The sequence below is a fragment of the Acinonyx jubatus genome, chromosome D1 (assembly GCF_027475565.1).
Source record: "Acinonyx jubatus isolate Ajub_Pintada_27869175 chromosome D1, VMU_Ajub_asm_v1.0, whole genome shotgun sequence".
NCBI lineage: Eukaryota > Metazoa > Chordata > Mammalia > Carnivora > Felidae > Acinonyx > Acinonyx jubatus.
The window spans coordinates 14745722-14765700 of NC_069390.1; the positions used below are offsets into that span (position 1 = coordinate 14745722).

General features: G+C 36.4%; 2 protein-coding genes across 2 annotated transcripts; both read right to left on the reverse strand.

The window, feature by feature from the left end:
- Window positions 1-3731: 3731 nt before the first annotated feature.
- Window positions 3732-4696, reverse strand: LOC106986229 (olfactory receptor 140-like). The gene has a single exon (XM_015084402.2). The coding sequence runs from the start codon at window positions 4647-4649 to the stop codon at window positions 3732-3734; it is 918 nt and encodes a 305-aa protein (XP_014939888.1). The 5' UTR covers window positions 4650-4696.
- Window positions 4697-15099: 10403 nt separating this feature from the next.
- On the reverse strand, window positions 15100-16062 carry LOC106986238 (olfactory receptor 4A15). Its single transcript, XM_015084410.2, has one exon. The coding sequence runs from the start codon at window positions 16051-16053 to the stop codon at window positions 15100-15102; it is 954 nt and encodes a 317-aa protein (XP_014939896.2). The 5' UTR covers window positions 16054-16062.
- Window positions 16063-19979: the final 3917 nt, after the last annotated feature.

Sequence of the window (19979 nt, forward strand, 5' to 3'; positions counted from 1 at the left end):
CATTTAAACCTAAGATTCTATAATTATATATTTTCTGGGGGGAAAAAAAATCTCACCTATGAACTTGTCTGACATAGCTCCATGGCCAGGGTCTCAGGCAGCCGGTAGTTCACCAAGAAATAAGTCAAGTTGTAAGATTGAAAATACAAACTAGCCCAGCTACATTAAGTGTCTTTGCTGATTTATAAATGGCACCTTTCTCTTGAGTCTCATAAGCACAAGTATCCACCCTGTCTGTAGGCACATTCTGTGAAGTTTATTAGCTATGGTTAATTAGACCTCAGGGATATGTCACCATCATCAGTAGATCTTGCCAACAACCCAATTATTGCACGTAACTTAACTGAACATCAGTTTTATAGCATTCGTCTTTAATTTGTAATTTCTTCCTTGAATCTATATGAATACAAAATACCATGACAAGAGGAGAAAACTAAGTCAACCATTTATAAATTTGTATACTTGATAAAAAATGAGCTTAATACAGAGTCTGAATATTTGGTATTGTAAAAATTAAACATTTAGACGGATAACTATCTGATTTTTTAAACTTGCAAGCCATAATATTTGCTTTTTGATTGGTCTGCCATTCATGGTGGTAATTTTCAAATATTGTTTTCAGATGTACATGAGGTGAGAGTTATGAACCCTATTATAATATTGGCACCTCATATCAGCTAAAGTTTCCAATACTTCTTCAAAGTGGTTCTTTCTTATGCCAATTCTGAAATTAGATAAAAATGATAATAATGAACATAATTCCATTCTTGAGTTGTAGTCAAAGATGGTAAAATGTATTTATTTCAGTCATATAAATTTAATCTCATAGTATCCCTATGAAATAGAAAAGAAATAGGCATCTATCTGTATTTATAACAAGGAAATATAAGACAAGAAATAAGGATACTATTTGCCAAGGTGAAACAAGAAGCCAGGCCTCTAAATTCTGGGCCAGGATCCTTGTCCCTAAATTATTGTTTTACAACTAAAATGTCATGACACCTTTATGCTGCCACCAACTGCGAGGCATATTACAGTTATGTACTAAAAGAAATAAATATCAATTTTTGAAGTGATATTTTTATTCAATTACATTCAGAAATACTCCTGTATAGAAGCACACTCACCCATGTTCAGATATGCTTTCTTTAGTAACAGGAAAAAGTAATTGTACATAACTCTGGGTTGGGTCCTTGAGAGCAACATGTGTCATGGGGGAAAACAGTTTAAGCTACCCGAGAAAACATGACTAAACCTAGTTTGATTAGGCACTTGAGTATTATAGTGCCATGGTAATATTTGTGATGGTACATACCAAAGACAGTTTGAATCAGGATTTGAACCTGAAGAGCTATAATATATATATATATATATATATATAATATATATATATAATATATACATATATATATAATATATAATATATATGTATATATACATAATATATACATATATATTATATATACATAATACATATATATTATATATACATTATATATATATATATATATTTTTTTTTTGCTGAAGGATCATCTGTGAAAATGTCTTGAACTTGTCTTTCAGCTCTGGGATGAAAACCAGAGTCAGATCAGAGAATTAGCATGTGCTTACAAGGTCATTGTGCCCAGTGTCATGAAAGATTGCATGCCATTCACAATGCCCATTAAATGGTCATCCAGCCTCTACTTAGCTGCAGTGGTCAGTGGAGAGACTGCGTTAGAACCCCTACCACTGTCTAGTCTAGTTTCCCAAGGCCTACAATAGCATGAGATGAAAAAACAACAAGTTAAATATAAATCACTGAGGGTTTTCCATGAAAGTAATTTTTCAAAAGAGAAGTTCCTGGAGCTATACCAGGGAAGTGTGTTTCCAGAATGTAAATCCAAAGGCAGAGTGGTTGGAAACCCCCAGAGAGACAGCAACACAGTGCTTCAAATCAGAAGGATAAACCAGAATGAAAGCAGAAGAAATTAAATATACATCATACCACAGTTGACCAGAAACTAGTTGAGGTACGGTCTGATGTTTGATGGGTTCAGGGACTAATTTCACAAAAATCAGGTACCTGCCAAAGTGTTCTTCATGCATTTCATGTGGCTTCGTGCATTTCAATGGGGAGAGGAACGTGTTCTCAAAGGAGCAGAACTCACATTGTCTTACCAGTCCACAGACCCTTTCAGCCTTGAAGGACATCTTCTAAGTTGTTTGTCAGAAATGCAAAACTTGGGGGAGATGAGCTGTGGTCTCATGACTCTTCCAATTTTACTTTTAACTGAAGTAGACGTGAATATAACAACACTCATAGTAATAAAATATGGGCATGGGCAGAACCACGGAACTTGGAATCACTTTCTAAATTACCCAGGTAAACTACTGGTAGACATAAGCAGAGCTGGTCTGGGTCATGGAATGAGATAATGGCGCAGTGAGAAATAAGACCCATGTCTCCTGGTCCTAAAGCTGATGTTTTTTTACTCTGCATTTTCATAACCATAATATGCTGGTTAAATATTGTTACATCATGGAATCCCTTGATTTTTTTCCAATAAAACATATGGCACTCGTGAGGTGGGATGCTGGATCTTTCTGTCAGAGAGGAAGCTGTAAACACATCTATGACATACATACACATTTGTATTTTGGTCACAGATTTCATTTTCTTTAACAGACTTTATTTTTGAAAAAAGCCAAAATTAATTCACAAGAAAGTCATGCAACTTAAGCTCTTCAGCTGAGAAATACTTTCTTTGGCAACTGTTGAGTAATGATTCCTATTTTTTCATATCTCTTATAAATGCTCTCCTAAAGCAGTTTCCAAAGAGGATTCCAGATTCAAGGAACTAAATGCAAAGTCAACTTTTTAATAGTGAAATGATTTTACCACATGTTTCTGGAAAATAATTACATTTGATTTTACTAATAATTATTACTCAAAGTGTCACTTTCTATGGCATATAACCAAAAACTATTTTTATAAACCAAACCATAATCAAATACCAGTCCCAGACCCCTGTATCATGAAAAGATCACAGGATGTGGAGTACGAATATTTGGACTCAAGGCTGGCTTACATGTTCTATGATCTAGTTATTTAGCCTTTCTGATTTTCTACTTTTTTTCTGTAAAATAAAAACACGAGCATTCAACTTTGTAAGTTGTGACCATGGGAAGACACTTTAAAATCTTCACATCAGTCTAAATACAATTAATTTTTATAATCCCTGACAACTTTTACCCAACAGAACAAAAAACCCAGGATAATGTTAAACATTAGATATATCAAGTGTGTGCCAAGAGGGTATTGGCAAATACCTCCTTTCTAAATTGCATTCCACACTGTCCTAGGCCAGTAGGCAATTCAGCTGAGTACCAACTGCTTATATACACAAGCCATTACACAGCTCTGTAATTAGAAAGGAACATTTTTAAGTCTGTTACAAAACAAGAGAAGTTCTGATGAAATGCTGCCTTTTTTCTGATACTCTTTGAAATGGTTGAAAGAGCATCAAATTTGGATTTAGAAAAAGGCAGAGCTGCATACTAGCTCTGTCTGACATTGGGCTGGTTATTTAATGTTTTTGAACTTCATTTTCCTTCATCTGTAAAATAGGAATAATCATAATAATACCTGCTTGCAGAGGTGTTGTGCCACATGAGAGATATGAGGTCTTAAAAGTAATAAAATATAAAAATGTAAAAGATCATGAAAGAAATAACATCTTTGTAGTGGGTCATTTATTTTCTGAAATGGCATTGCTGTTTAATAACATTCTAATGGCATTTTTTACTTCTGTATTCCTTACTGTGTAGATGACAGGGTTTAACATGGGAGTAATAAGAGCAAAGAATAGTGTTAGGACTTTATCCATGGGAAAAGTAGCTACTGGTCTCAGATACATAAAAATACAGGGCACGAAGAACAAAACAACAACTGTGATGTGGGAGCCACAGGTAGAGAGGGCCTTTTTCCTCCCTGCAGAGCTGTGAGTCTTCAGGGAGCACAGGATGACCACATAGGATACCAATAACATCACAAAGGTGATCACAGAAATTACTCCACCATTGGCAACAACCAAGAGGCCGACAAGGAAAGTGTCAGTACAGGCAAGTTGTAACAGGGGGAAAATGTCACACATGAAGTGATCCATGACGTTGGGACCACAGAATGGGAGCCAGAAAGTAACTAGAATCTGTCCAATGGAGTGGAGAAAACCCACTGCCCAACACACCCCCACAAAGAGGCGACATGTGTGGTGGTTCATGATGGTCACGTAGTGCAGGGGTCTACAGATGGCCACATAGCGGTCATAGGCCATGACCACAAGGAGGACAATCTCTGAAGCTCCTAAGAAATGTTCTACAAAGAGCTGTGTCATGCAGCCACTGAAAGAAACAGATTTTGAATCAGAAAGCAGATCAGCTAACATTTTAGGGACTATGGAGGAGGAATAGCATGCATCTATCAAAGACAAGAATGCCAGGAAGAAATACATTGGGGAGTCCAAAGTCTGGCTGCAGATTATAGTGACCACAATGAGCAGGTTGCCTGTGACAGTGACAATGTAGATGATAAGTAACACCAAAAATAGAATTCTCTGCATCTGAGGATTCTGGGTAAGTCCCATTAGAATGAATTCGGTCACATTCATCCTGTCTTCTTTTATTTTAAAGCTGATGATGAATTCAGGAGTGGAGAATTAACCTGTAAAGGCAGTATTTTCAAAGACAAGGTGATGAGAACTCTATATGTGGGGTTTTTAGGTAAGTCCAAAGCATTTTAATAGCATAAGCTATTTTTTCATGGTGTGCCAAAGAAAAGAAACTTGCTTTTTCTATTTTATAAAAAGAGCAAATTTTTGAAGTGAATTCAACCTCTTACAAGGATGCAAAAATCCTTGTTCCACACCTGAAAAACTGGTCACTGGGTCTTTGCTAGAGGACATCCAGGCACAGGAAGGTCACCATATAATAAGCCTGATTGCTTCTCAGCCAGTAAGAAATGTTAAAAACTCATTAAATATTTTTAAAAAGCTGTACAACTGTTGGTTTGGTTCCACACATGGTTGATGCAAGATTAAGTCTAATTCACCTTCTTTTGCATTTAAAAACCCTTTAAATAAGTGGCAGAGGAGTAGACCTGCCTGCTTGTTCACCCCTTTATTTGTTCACTTGGTTCAGTGTCGGACTTATTGTGGTGTCCAATAAATATGAAATGAATAAATAAGTTGGAAGACTCTTTACTTATTTCTTCTGGGTTTTCTTTTTTTCCAGTTAACTCCAAAAAATGAAAGTGTTTACTCCCTTACTAAGGAAAAAATAATGCAGTACATGGTAGGAATGCAAACTAGATGTAGTTTTTCCACCCCTCCAGATCCACTCTCAATGTGCCCACCCTGGGCAGCTGCTTTCCCTGGTCTCTTTCAACCAGATCTCTTACCTTCTGACCAATAGGTGGTACCAGCTGAATGTAAGAAAGCAGGTGAGAAGAAAAGGATGTCAGGGTATGCATTGTTCGATTGACAGTGATCTGTCAACCACTGGGTGACTCACTGAAGCAGAACTCTTTGGGATGGACCCTCTGGGTTCCTGTGATCACTCCCCTGCCCCCCGCCCTTGCTCTCTCAAGTCTAATTGTGGTAATGGCTTTTTCATCCCTTATTGGTTTCCCTTAACCCTACCTATACCTTGATAAATAAACATAATTAAACTATTTTTAATCTCTCATTTTAAGTATGCTATCTCAGGACTCCAATGGATGCAGAAAATTTGTGTTCTTTCCTTTGTAAAAAAAATAAAATAAAAATAAATGAGAAAATAATTTTCCCTTTATATGAATTTATTTTATTTATAAGATCTGTACTTCTTTTCATGTATAGCTGCTAAATTAAATTAACTTTTGTCAGAACAAACTGAGGGTTGATGGGGGGTGGGAGGAGGGGAGGGTAGGTGATGGGTATTGAGGAGGGCACATGTTGGAATGAGCACTGGGTGTTGTATGGAAACCAATTTAACAATAAATTTCATTTTTATAAATAAATAAATAAATAAATAAATAAATAAATAAATAAATGTTTGGTAGAATTCCCCTGGAAAGACTATATATATATATATATATATATATATATATATATATATATATACATACTATATATATATATATATATATATATATATATATATATAGTCTAAGGCAGAAATGTAGCATAAAGATTATTGGGCATCTTCAGTGAAAGTTTGTGTTATCTGCAGCACTCTCTTTGGGATTAATAGGATTTATGCCTTTTACTGCCTTGAGCTATTTTATAACTCATAACATTTATAAAACTGATAATAATGCTAATAACTCTGGCCCATAGAAATGCAAATGTTGTTTGGTGAAAGGTTGATTGACTTCCTGGCCATTATAGATAAAGTCAGTTCTGCATTTATTTGTAGATGAATTACAATCCCTGATTGAATAATGTAAGGGTAATATTTTGGATTCTTCTTTCGGGTGATTATAATCTTACCAGTTCTCTCATAAATTAATGATTAAATAAAATCTTTTTCATGTGTTCATTTTGTGTAAGAGTCATGGTTTCACTTTCTAAAAAATTCTCTTGCTTTTTGATCTGAGAATAGGGACCATTATATTTAGGAGCGATAAGCTACAAGACTCATAAAAATCCAGATATTCTTAACCTCTGTGTTATTTCACCATGGGTTTTTCTGTTTTATTTTGTTTGAGGATCTCCTTCTATTTAATCAATTTGTAAAAGTCTTCTTTAAAACTTGCTTTGAAGAGGGGCACCTGGGTGGCTCAGTCAGTCAGTTAAGCGTCTGACTTCAGCTCAGGTCGTGATCTCACAGTTCGTGAGTTTGGGCCCCGTGTAGGGCTCTGTGCTGACAGCTCAGAGCCTAGAGCCTGCTTCAGATTCTTTGTCTCCCTCTCTCTCTGCCCCTCCCCCGCTCACAGTCTCTCTCTCTCTCTCTCTCTCTCTCTCTCTCTCTCAAAAATAAATAAGCACTAATTTTTTAAAAAAACTTGCTTTGAAGACAAATGGAATCAAAATATGTTATTAAATTATTTTTCATTAACCTCCTAATTCTATTCCCACCCAGACTTGGCTAATGTAAGTACCCTTATCAACCACAGCGAAACCAAGCTGCTGAACAAATTACATCAATTTGGCTCTGGTGTGTGTGTGTGTGTGTGTGTGTGTGTGTGTGTGTGTGTAGGGGAAGGATTACACAATGAAATATAATTTTATGGTCTATTGAGTCATTCATGTATAAGTTTGTTTCAAAATACTAACACTCTCAGAAGTGGAGCTTTAACAGTAAAAATAAGAGATAAAATTTCCTCTTTCATGAAGCTTATATTCTAGTAAGTAGAGAGAGAAAATAGCAAATAAAAAAAAAGAACTATACATTATGTCAAGTTACAATAATTACTATGAGAAAAATAAAGCAGGGTAAATGATACATGGTCCCTGTATATGATTTTCTCCAAGGCAGTGAGAGAAGGCTTCTTTTGGAAGGGATTGCATAAGCCAAACTTGAACGAATGGGGAAGGACCTGCAATGATACCCAAGGAGAGAAGTTTCCATATAGAGAGACCAGCAAGTGAAAAGTCCCTGAGGAGGGAGCATGGTTGATACTGTTGATCAAAGGAGGCAGTGTAACAGGATAGGAATGAATAAAGACTGGCTGATGACAGATCTTGTAGGGCCTTGCAGATCATTGTAAGAGGATTATTCTGACTCAGAATGGGTCAGAGAAGAACAAGAGTAGAAGCAGACTCGTTGGGAGGTTACTACAACCATCCAGCTGAAAAGCAATGATGGTTCGGACCAGTATGGTAATAGTAGAGGTGAATATATTATGAAGGTAGATACAATAGAATTTGTGGATGGCCTTAACATAGACGTAAAGAGAGAAAAGAGTAAAAATTACTCCAAAAATTTTTGGACAACAACATCTAAAAACAGTGTTGTCATTTACTGAGACAATTTCATGTCCAGAAGTCACTACTAACACAGTCAATGATTTCCTGACTGTTTATCAAGTACCAGACACATTTAATCTTTAATTCAACAATGAAGTCAGACACTGCTATCATCCTCATTTAACAGATGAAATGTTTAAGATGTAGAAAAAGTAAGGAAGCTGTTCAATGTAAGTCAAAGGGTTGTGACGCTGAAATAAACAAGCAAAGGTAATTCCATAAAATGCATTTAACCCCTGGAACTCTTCACTATTTACTGTAAAATGAACATACTTGGCTCAAAGGATATCTGTGAGAGCAGAACAGCTACTATCCCAGTAACTGGCATAAAGGAGATACAAAGGATGACGCTGGACTACGACTATTAATATTATAGTGTTCTTTCTATGAGGCCATATCTATAACACCTAAAGCAATGAATTACTCAAAAAGAATAAGAGTGGTTGTCAGTCATTTATCTGTATGGTTTTTAACCACCTAGCACGAGTCCTTTTCTCTTCTTTACCAAAGTGATTGCTTGTAAGCTATTTCACACATGCACTCCACAGTAGATTTATTAGTTAGTCTTGGCCTTCAGCGGATAAAGACAGTGTTTGTTACACATGATTACAGTTTTAAAATGAATGTCAAAAATATTTCAACAGAAATAAATAGATTTCTTGCAAGTGTTATTCACTGATACTCTCCCCTTCAAATTCATTTTTCCTACCTTTTTGCTCAGCATCCTCCCTGCCCCACAAAATAAAAAAGATCTCTACCTATCCACTACTCTCCATTCCTTTTTCATGTCTCCAGATTTCATTTCCCTAGAGTGATCTTTTAACCTGTAATGGTGTATACTCAAGCAAATGTTTCTCCCCTTAAAATCCCAGAAAGCACTGCTTCAGTGCCTTCTGAAAAAGGACTAGTGAGAATAATCTAGTAGAGGCATAGCTACCAAGAAGGCCAAGGAATGCGAATCAATGCTGCAGGTGAAAATATGAAAACTAGGATGCCTGTACTGTAGGAGCCTAACCAGGCTCCTTTTTTTCAGCTCCCAGATTGAAAAATAAAGGCCTAGGGGCACCTGGGTGGCTCAGTCGGTTGAGCGTCAGACTTCGGCTCAAGTCATGATCTCACAGCTTCTTGGGTTCAAGCCCCACGTCCGGCTCTGTGCTCACAGCTCAGAGCCTGGAGCCTACTTCGGATTCTGTGTCTCCCCCGCCCCCTGCATCTCCCCTGCTGGCTCGCTTTCTGTCTCTCTCTCTCTCTCTCTCAGAAATCAATAAACATTAAAAAAAAAAAAAGAAAGAAAAAGATAGGCTATTAACAGGCGTTATCACTATAGATGAGAAAAGGGAGCAATTTTTTTCTGTTTAAGTCTGTGTGAGCCAAAGACAGAGAATCCAGTCTTTAAAAACTCCAATGTTTTATCTTTTGCAAACATGGTTGTTTGGGTCTTTGGCTTACCTTTGTAATTATATCATCTAAAAATTGTAGAGAATTAATAGAGAAGCTATCGAATAAGATATAGTTGTGGTATTGTCACTAGATCAAATCCATTTTTTAGTTTTATGAAAATCAGTCCCTTATTTCTCGGAACCCATGATTCATTCATTCATCCGTTAATTCATTGGTTTACTGTCCAAACTTTCACTAATTTACATGTTAATTCAGTAACTATATATATATATATATATATATATATATATATATATATATATATATCCGGCCCCTAATATGTGCAAAGGGGCTGGAAGGGGCTACAAAGAGAGATGCAGACAGGGACCTTCTCTGAAAGAACTCCTCATCTATGATACGGACAGTCAATATTCTAAGGAAAAAGAGGGAAAATGTTAAAAGTATCAGAGATGTGCACTTCAAAGTGTGTGACGTGCCCCATAACCAAGTGTGAATGCCCAGGAAGATGGAGCATTGGATCACACCTCGTGACTAGTACACTGAGTTAGGCTCTTTAACATTTTGCTCTGAAGATTAAGTGAATACTTAAAGTAGGGAATAGAATTCCAAATGCTTACTCTTGAAAGAACCACCTCAGTTTCCCATCACTTCAGGAAGCAAGGGACTGCTATTTCTTGCATAAAGAGATTGAAGGGGTGCCTGGGTGGCTCAGTCAGTTAAGCGTCTGAATCTTGAATTCAGCTCAGGTCATGATCTCACAGTCTGTGGGTTCAAGCCCCACATGGGGCTCTGCACTGACAGTGCAGAGTCTGCTCAGGATTCTTGCTTTCCCTCCCTCTCTGCCACTCCCCCACCTCAAAATAAATGAATAAACATTTAAAAAAGAGAGAGATTAAAAATTTGGAAGCAGTGAGGCTCCAGTTATCTGCTACACTTTATCAAATACGATCATCTCAACCCTCAGAGAGAAAGCCTTTGCTTTGATTGCTTTCAAATGTGATACCAGAAACGACATCTTCAACCAATAGCCATGATGTTTTCACTAGCCTCTCCTATATAATAACACATAGGAAACAACCAAGGATGTCCCTCCCAGCAGTGTTCTCCCTCATTAAGAGCCAAACTACATACGAGTCAAGAAAGGAAAGGTCTGCTACACAATTAATAAAAGCTAAAAGTCATTTCAGTGCATTTAAATAAGGCACCCCTTTTTGCTTTCAGGAATTAAAGAAACATTTCTCCAAAATCTTTTAATTCATAGAAAAAGTCTCAGTTACTATATTGTTAAATGTTATGTTTGTGTTGGAAAAGTATAGGGATAACTATGAAAAATGATGCATGAATAATACAGAAAGTAAGCAAAGCAAAAACAGTATTATTTTATAGGTTTTTTGTAATGCTGAAACTAACATTTTTTCATTTTTCACCTCTCTGTATTTTATATTTTTTAGCATGATTATATGTTACTCTACCTTTAGAAAAGACTTTTTAAATAAATTTTAGTACCATTTTGAATGTTCCAATAGCTCTTTCTCACCTCCTTTTTTATTTTTTTGGTGGCAGAAATATTACAGTTCTGAGATAATTAAGGACTAAAGAATTAAGCTTACTTTCCTCTTAAGAGTGTGAATTATTTGGTAATTATAAAGTTCTGCATGAAAGTTAACCATTATTATTACAAGTAATGATCAAAAATTAGTATTGACTGTTTCACATATGCTATACATTGTGCAAAAAAATGTAAAATACCTCACTGAATATTTTTTAGAAAGAGCGATATGTGGTTGAAAGGTTCTTCCTTCTATTTTACAGATAGGAAAATTGAGACATGGAGAAGGAAAACCTTGTGTTCCAGGATATATAGTTAGTGAGGGACAGACCTAAAGATATAATTCAAGTCTGTCTGGCCTCAAGTCTTGATCTTGACCTTGGCCCCACATTACCTCCCATGTAAAATCTTACCAAGGTACTTAGCATGAATCTTCTTTAATATTCATCTTTCAACAAAGGCTTTAAGAAGATACTGTTTCTCATCCTAGGTTGTGGAGACATTAACAAATAGATTCAAAACACACTTGAGAATTTGAAATACGTCAACTTCTTCCTCTGAGAATTGTCCATCTCCTCTCTTTGGAGAATTTAGAATTATCATTACTTATATATTTTGTCTGGTCAGTTAATAACATATTATGGTCTCTGTCCATTTCTAATTTGACCTAAATTTGCTATTAAAAGGTAGCATCATACACCAAGCATTTACTGTTTACAATCCTCTCTCATATTTAATTTCAAAATAACCCTAGAAGATGAGTACATTACTCCAAACTTATAGATGGAAAACCTAACATTTAGAATAATTTCTTTCATTTTTCCAGGATGGTGTAACTAGTAAGCAGTAGAACCAAAAGTCAGTTTCTGCTATTTCAGTTCCACAGTGTTATCTGCCTGATTTACAAGCTCTCCAAAATCAAAAGTCCCAAAAAGTGTTGTACCATTTTTGACTGTAAGAAGAATACTAGTCTTGGGTTTGATAGTCTACTATGGGAGTTTCCCAAAAAGTCAAGTACATGGAGGCCAGAATTTGGTTAATCAATCATTAATCATAGACATTGGAAATTGAATGAATTATTGAAGAGTATCTAATTCCTTCTTTTTATTTTTCATATGAAGAAACTGAGGCCCAGGGAAGGAAAGAAACATTCCTGAAATTACACATTCAGATGGTGACGAGGAAAAAATTTAAGTCTGATGGTGACAAATTAAGGGTACAAATTTAGGTTTCTTATATCCCAACCTACTTATCTTTTTCCTGCATGGAATAGCTGATATTTTCACTTGCTAAAGGATAATTCAAACAAAAGACATTGTTTTGCTTGCCTAATTTATTTCAGATTTATTTTAAGATTCCATTTTCCACACAGTTTCCCTGTCTCTCCATTTTATTCCAAGCCGAACTAGTAAATTCAGTGGGAATGTGGTAAGACTCACTCCCTGAATAAATCAAATCTCTTTGGTAGCCCAAGGATATGGTAATGTTTTTTTACTTACTGTTTTGAAAAGGAAGATTAGTTCTAAATACTTCTACTCAGACTATCATTCCATGAAACTAAACACCAGGGATCAGGGACCCAAAATGGAAATGTATTCCTGTAGAATATAAGTAGTCTAACTTTCTCCGCAGAACTGGCCCACTGTGATCGCTTTGGGCCAATATTCTTTCACCTTCGGTCTGCTTTCTGACCACTGGCCCACAGTGGCATTCTGCCACCCAGGAATGAGCATTAGTTTGCAACATATTTATGGCATCTCCAGAAATGTTTGAGTATTTCTCTCTTTTCAGAGCATAGTTACCCTGCCAAATGATGTCAGATGCCTTAGAGAAAGGTTAGGATGAAGATATACACCCCCTATCTGTGGTGATATCACAGGGTATTTATTCAAGGATATGTGATGATTCCTTCATTCCAGAAGTTCTGGCTTAGGAAATTATTCTCATCTCAAGATTTGATGAGAAGCTATTATCTTCCTGAACTGAATTTTGGTGATTCAGTTCAGGACTTTATTCACCAAATCTAGATTATTTATCATCATCATCATCATCACCACCACCCTCATCATATTAGTCTGCTTGGGCTGTCATAGCAAAATCATGCAGACTGGGAGGCTTAAACAGACCTTGATATTCCCACAGTTCTGGAGGCTGGAAGTCCGATATCAAGGTGGCAACACGGTTGGCTTCCGGTGAGGCCTCTTTTCCGGGTTTGCAGATGGGCCACCTTCTCACACTGTCCTCACATGGCCTTTCTTCTGTGCACACGAGTGAGAGAGAGAACTCTAATGTCCCCTCCTCTCCTTATTAGGATACCAGTTGCATCAGATTAGGGCCCCACCCTTATGACCTCAAGGAGTACTAGTTCTTCCAGCCCTCACTGTTCAAGACTTGCAAGCCTAGTACAAGGCATGTGAGTGAAGAAGCTTTTCAGAATGACCTCAGGCTCAGCCAATTTCTGCCTGCAACCTCATGAGAGGCCCTGACCCAGAAACACCGCTGTGAACCACTCCCAAATTTCTGACCCACCAAAACCATCCGAAATGATAAAGTGATTGCTGGTATTTGGGGGCGATCTTTTAGACTTCGATACTATGTGAAACATTGCAGTAATTTAGACACTGTATTATTGTTCATGGATCAACAAATTGAACACTTTGGAAAGCTAAGAAATAGAAGAATAGATATATAGATATTTTCTATATGAAAGTGGAGGTGTTGCAGGGTAGTGGGAAATGCAATGGTTATTCAATAAATGTGCTGGGAGAAGTTAATCTACTATAAAAAGGAAAGTATATTCCCACCTCGCACCATACCTGAAAATTTATATCCTATATAGGTTAGAGATATAAATGTAAGAAGCAAAACTTTAAATTTTTTTGAAAGTTATATTTATCAAATCAGGACACGGAAGGACTTTGAGAAGTATATGCACAGAACAGTCATCCTGAGTCCGGTTTCTGCACCTCTGCACCACAGCAGAGGTGGTGAGACCTTGATCCCAACTTAGTTCATGCCAGGACCCCGGTGTCATCTCCTACAGTTCTGATAAATTTTTACTATTTAATCCACTGTGTTGAATTTCTTTCTGAAGAAAAGATCTAGATTAATTTTTATTTACTTCATTGAATAATAAATTAACCTTCATGGCTGGCATTTATTCAATACATATAAAAGAAATGGGAGCGTTAATATTGCTAAGTACACTAACCAGATCGAATTATAAACTGAAAGAAGGATGAGGGCAAAAAAAATACCAATATCATATCCAATCTGTGTTGTGAGTTGACTTCTCAACAAGGTAATGCATAATGCCAGAACCTTAAAAAATGGTCTTTGTATTACAGTAATAGACCTCCAAAACTTCTACAGAGCAATTGTAAACAGAGAAGACACCTTTGATTTACCACTTAAGTCAAGAACACAAAGTTTACAGAGAATCAGAAAGTCATTCATATGTAAACAAAACAATCTAGTCCCAAAATGTTTTACATTTATTGCCAATTTTTTAAAAAGGTACCCAGAGAGTATAATTTAATGTAGGCAGCATTTGAGGCTCTATCGTAATATGAGTCGAGTCACTTATACATATATTGTAACTACTGGAAGAAGCCATTTGATCTTGATGTACAGAAGGGGTTGAACAATTTAATTTTTCTGTCCAAAACTTAATTAGAATATACAAAATCAACCATATGCTACCACCACAGTATAAACCTAACAAAGTTCACTACTTATGGGTCTATCCTCAGCTGTGAACATGTGCTGTGAAATTAATTAATTTGACCAGGATATTTATTTTTGCTGTTAGATGAAGCTGTTAGGTTTTATTTTTTAACAAGATGAATTTTTAATTTTAAATTTTCTACTAGATAATATTTTTACATACCATGGAGGTGCCATATCCCACAAACAAGAACTTGAAATAAAACCAAAAATTGTTTCCCACTAAAGAATCTTAACACAGTTTGATTACATATATCAGGGATTAAATTGACACAATTCTCTTGCTCTCTAAGGGATATAACATACCCCATTTAGATAAAGATTAATTTATAGACCTGTTTCAGAATAAATAGGCTAAATAATGCAAAGGAGATGATTTTTAAAATGCAATCACTGTTAGTGAAAGGAGTCCTTGATTCTGTGAAAGATTGAATATCATGTTCTGCACGAGCAGTACAACCTTCCTCCAGCAAAGGTCAGATTTTTACTCCAAAGCTTCCTCATGGCATTTTTTATTTCTTTATTTCTCAGGGTATAGATTAAAGGGTTCAGCATGGGGGTTATGAATGTTAAAACCACAGTCATGAATTTATCAATAGGAAAGGTAGAATTAGCCCTTGCATACAGGAAGATACAGGGAACAAAGAATAAAATGACCACAGTTATATGGGATGCACAGGTGTAGAAGGCTTTGCGTTTCTCTTCCAAACCATGAGTCTTAAGAAAGCGTAATATGACTGCATAGGAAACTAGGAGAATGAAGAAGATGACAGTGCAAATGGCTCCTCCATTAGCTATCATAGAAATCCCAATGAGGGAGGTATTGGTGCAAGCAAGTTTCAATAAGGGATACATATCACACAAGAAGTTGTCAATGACATTGGGGCCACAGAAAGGGAGCTGATAAATAAAGAAGAATTGAACCAACGAGTGCAGAAAGCCTCCAGTCCAGGCCACCAGCAGCATAAGAACACATACCCTCCTGTTCATGATGATTAGATAATGAAGTGGTTTACAGATGGCTACATATCGGTCATAGGCCATCACCACCAGAAGAATGACTTCAGCACCAGCAAATAAGTGATCCAGAAAGACTTGAGTCATGCAAGCCTGGAAGGAAATAGTCTTCTTCTCATAGAGCAAGTCTACAATCATCTTGGGAGCAATGACAGTAGAATAGATAGCATCTATAAATGATAAATAAGCCAGGAAAAAGTACATGGGAGAACCCAGTGACGGACTGGCCATGATGGTCACCATGATAAGCAGATTGCCCACTATTGTCACAATATAGATGAGTAAGAATGGGACAAAGAGAACTTTTTGCCCCTCAGAGTCCTGTGTGAGCCCCAGGAGGACAAACTCTGTCACATTGTGTCTATTTTCCATACGTTCTTCTGAAGGCATTGAACTCAGGCCTCAGAGGCTGCAAACAAAATGGCCAAAATGAATTTGAGAGGATCACAAGCTGTATGTCAACAAACTAAGTGTTGACATAACATTGTTGACTCAACAATGTTTGCCCCAAAGGGTCTCACACAGGGTGACTTTCTAGAAAATGAGAGTTTAGAATCTCCACCCACAAGTTCCTTGCATCAACTACAATGAGGAGACCAGTTTTCTACCTAGGAGGTACATGTGAGTGGGCATATCTGTGACATGATCTACCAAACAAGGAAGAAGCTTTCTCTAGAAATTCACAAGGACTGCATTTTTTGATGTTATATGTCATTTCTTTTTTTTTTTCTTGAATTCTTTTTGGCCTTCTGAGGTTCACCATGAAAACAATCTCATCTCTAATAGCTTACTTACAATGTAATACCTAGTACGTGGAGCATAAATTGATAACCTGACATTTAGATAACTGCTTTTCTGAGTTACTTCACTATGAGCTCCAAATACTGAAAAAATAAGTCACCTGAAGCAATGAAAGAACCAGACATAGCATAAGTGCCCTTTAAAATGTTTATAAGAGGCACCTGGGTAGCTCAGTCGGTTGAGTGTCTGACTGTGGCTCAGGTTCATAGGTTCGAGCCACTCACAGGGCTTTGTGCTGACAGCTCGGAGCCTAGAGCCTGTTTCGGATTCTGTGTCTCCTTCTCTCTCTGCCCTCTCCCACCCCCCCGGCTCTCTCTCTCTCAAAAATAAACATAAAAATTTTTAATAATAAAATAAAATGTTTATAAAATTTATTTTAGCTGAATTTTAAACATGTAAGAAACCAACTGAGATCAATATATTAAATTCTTCCCACCCAAGAAAGTACAATAAGAGCAACGTGTTGTTTGAAAATACACACACACACACACACACACACACACACACACACAAACTGAGTGGACATTTACTACAACCTAGGTTATTGGGGAGAAAAATGGGTAGTACAAATTTAAGTAAATGGGCACTACATAGATATTTTTCCTACTTTCAAAAACTGTTTAGAATTGATTATTGCTAACCATAGCTCAATTTAGAATGCCAACATAAAGATTTTAGGCAGAATCATGGTATAGTAGAAATAATTCTATACTAAAAATCTAAAAATGTTATTTGATTTTGCCCAGTCATCTTGGGAAAATCATGTTCCAACCCATGTTTCTTTTGGAAAGGTTATAGTCTTTCCAGATTCCTGAGTTCCTGAATTCTTGTTATTGAAAACTTTATCTAGCATTTGACAGTAGACCATCTTTTTAATAATCAGGGTGAACTATCATATGTTAAAGGTTATATGATTATTAAAGTAATGAGTAGATTAGACCAGCTGTTTTGTTCATTGTTAGTTCTTGATTATCTGAGTCTGTGTGGAATATAAGACATTCTTTCTCACTTGAGGAAAATGAATTATCCATTGGGCCTTTCAGATATGATCCACAACGAATTTTGCATGTATTGTGTACAACTTTTTTTGGCAGAATTATTTGAAATGTGCTCCATTATAATGTGTACATTTGTAGACCATCACTTGTGAAGGAAAGGAGATTATTTTATTCTTTCTGCTTCTAAGCAAGCCAATTTGTACTCAAAATCAGAGGGAGAATAAAAATGTAGAAGAGAGAAAATAAGAGAAAACATAAAAAGGAAGATAGCAATCAGCAAAGACCATAAGCTGAATGAAATATGCTTGGAAATTGATGAATTTTGATTTGGGTGGACTGAATGAACTGGAAGTAGAGGAATTTCAGATTTCCTGAGTTTTCAACCTGGAGTTAGACTGGAGGGTCCCCCAGCATCAGTAGCAGGACTCACCCCTCAGACTTTTCATATTTCCAGAAAACCAGATTCTGAATTTTAAGATATATCAGAAGATATATCAGAAGAGACAAGCTGCTTAAAGGGGTTCCATCTTTGGGGCTTCCAGCAGTTCATTACATACATACAAAATTAAATATCTTCACGCCCAATTATGAAGCTATGTCTGCATTTATAATGACAAATACTCACAAGTCATGGGGTTTGTCTGAGCATTCAAGAGACAGCTTCCAGTAGGAGGGTCCAACCCCTTGTCCTGTTGAGAACTTACAGCACTCATTTGTTTATAGTTGTGTTTTCTGTTAGATCTGCCAGAAGAGTAAACATAGACACACATCTTTTTAATAATGGTATCACCAGAATTCATACGTGTGCCTTACGCATTTTAAGGGATCAATGAATATTTGACTGTTTAAATGAGCTTATGAACATAATTATTACTCTAGACTATTGAAAAATGGTGATTTGACTCAGAATGATACAAAATTCTATACTTTACCTATACAATATTTTATTAAACATAAATATATCTGCTTCCAACATTCGTTCGATACTTCAAATTTCTTACCACACTCAATGAGAACAAATAAATAATTAAGGAGTGCTCCAAAACCTTAAATCAATAACTGTCCCACAATGTGAATTAAAATAAGATAAATTAAGAAGATCTCCACTATGCCAAATTCCACAACATAAGGCAGAAGAAACAAACCACATATATGGCACGCAAGTTGTAAAATACTGGGAAACACTCTCAAATCAGCAAGCTATTGGAAATTATAGACTGAAATTTTGAGCTACGGTCCAGATCCTTTTGAAACATGATGGCGGGGCACCTGGGTGGCCCAGTCAGTTGGGTGTTCGACTTCAGCTCAGGTCATAGTTCATGGATTCCAGCCCTGCATCAGGCTCTGTGCTGACAGCTCGGAGCCCGGAGCCTGCTTTAGATTCTTTGTCTCCTTCTCTCTCTCTCTCTCTGTCTCTGCACCCCCTCCCCAACTCACAATTTGTCTCTCTACCTCTCAAAAATAAAAAAAAAAAACATTAAACAAAAGAAGAAGAAGAAACATGATGGCAAGCCAATGGTTAGAAACATATGTTTCTATTTAACTGTCTGATTACTAAAATCTATTCCCCACATAAGCCATCATTTTTTAATGATTGAGCAGCAACCATAAAAATTATGCAGCAAACATTTTGAGGTCCCAATAAACACTCATCAGATTTTTTTAAAAGATATACTTTAAAGAAATAACACATTTTCCAAGTCAGTTTCTTCATAGTGAGGTAACAATGCTACTTTAAAACCTGAATGTGGCTGAACAGACTTTGGGGACAAACAGAGAATAACACCAATCACAGAGGGTGGATTGCCTCTCCCATATATAATCTTTGTGACTTTTGTTTTATAATTTTGCAGGGGTGGTCCTGGATGCACTTTATGAGAACTCAGGTTCTAAATTCTGGTTTGGAATTTAATCCTCAGAATCTATACTTAGCAACTGTGCGATCTTGAGCAAATTATTCAACATCATCTGCATAAGGAAACATAACAGCTTCTAACACATATGATGGTTTTAAAGACTAAATATGATAATGCAAATAAAGTTATCCAAAAACTGCCTGACAATTAAGAAGCCCTAAATAAATTCAAGATATTATTTATCATTATTTGGTTCCCTGTGTAATTTTAGTGCCACACCTCTTAGAACTAGTGTTAGATGAGTTTCCCCAAAGTCCACTGTCTTCTCCCATTACCCAAGGGAGCATTCCCTGAGGGGTGGAGGGACTGACTGGGTAGTTTTCACACACAATTACAGAAGCTGTCCTTTCCTTACCATTTGCTTTACTGTGTACAAATGCCCTTGCCTCTGTTTTTCTCCACATTTCAGTCTCCTCTTTGCATTGTATCATTAAATCTAAATTTAATCAAAGGGGCCTTATTTTTATAAATAAGAGGTCAACTGGGTGAATAATACAATGTGTCAATTTTATTCACAATATTTTTAAGATCCTAAAAATGAGAAAATATCCATGGAATTAACCCATAGGCAGAAACAGATAGT

What these genes read in the sequence shown, in the direction of transcription:
- LOC106986229 (XM_015084402.2), bottom strand. Translation starts at nt 4,649, where the DNA reads ATGAATGTGACCGAATTCATTCTAATGGGACTTACCCAGAATCCTCAG.
- LOC106986238 (XM_015084410.2), bottom strand. Translation starts at nt 16,053, where the DNA reads ATGGAAAATAGACACAATGTGACAGAGTTTGTCCTCCTGGGGCTCACA.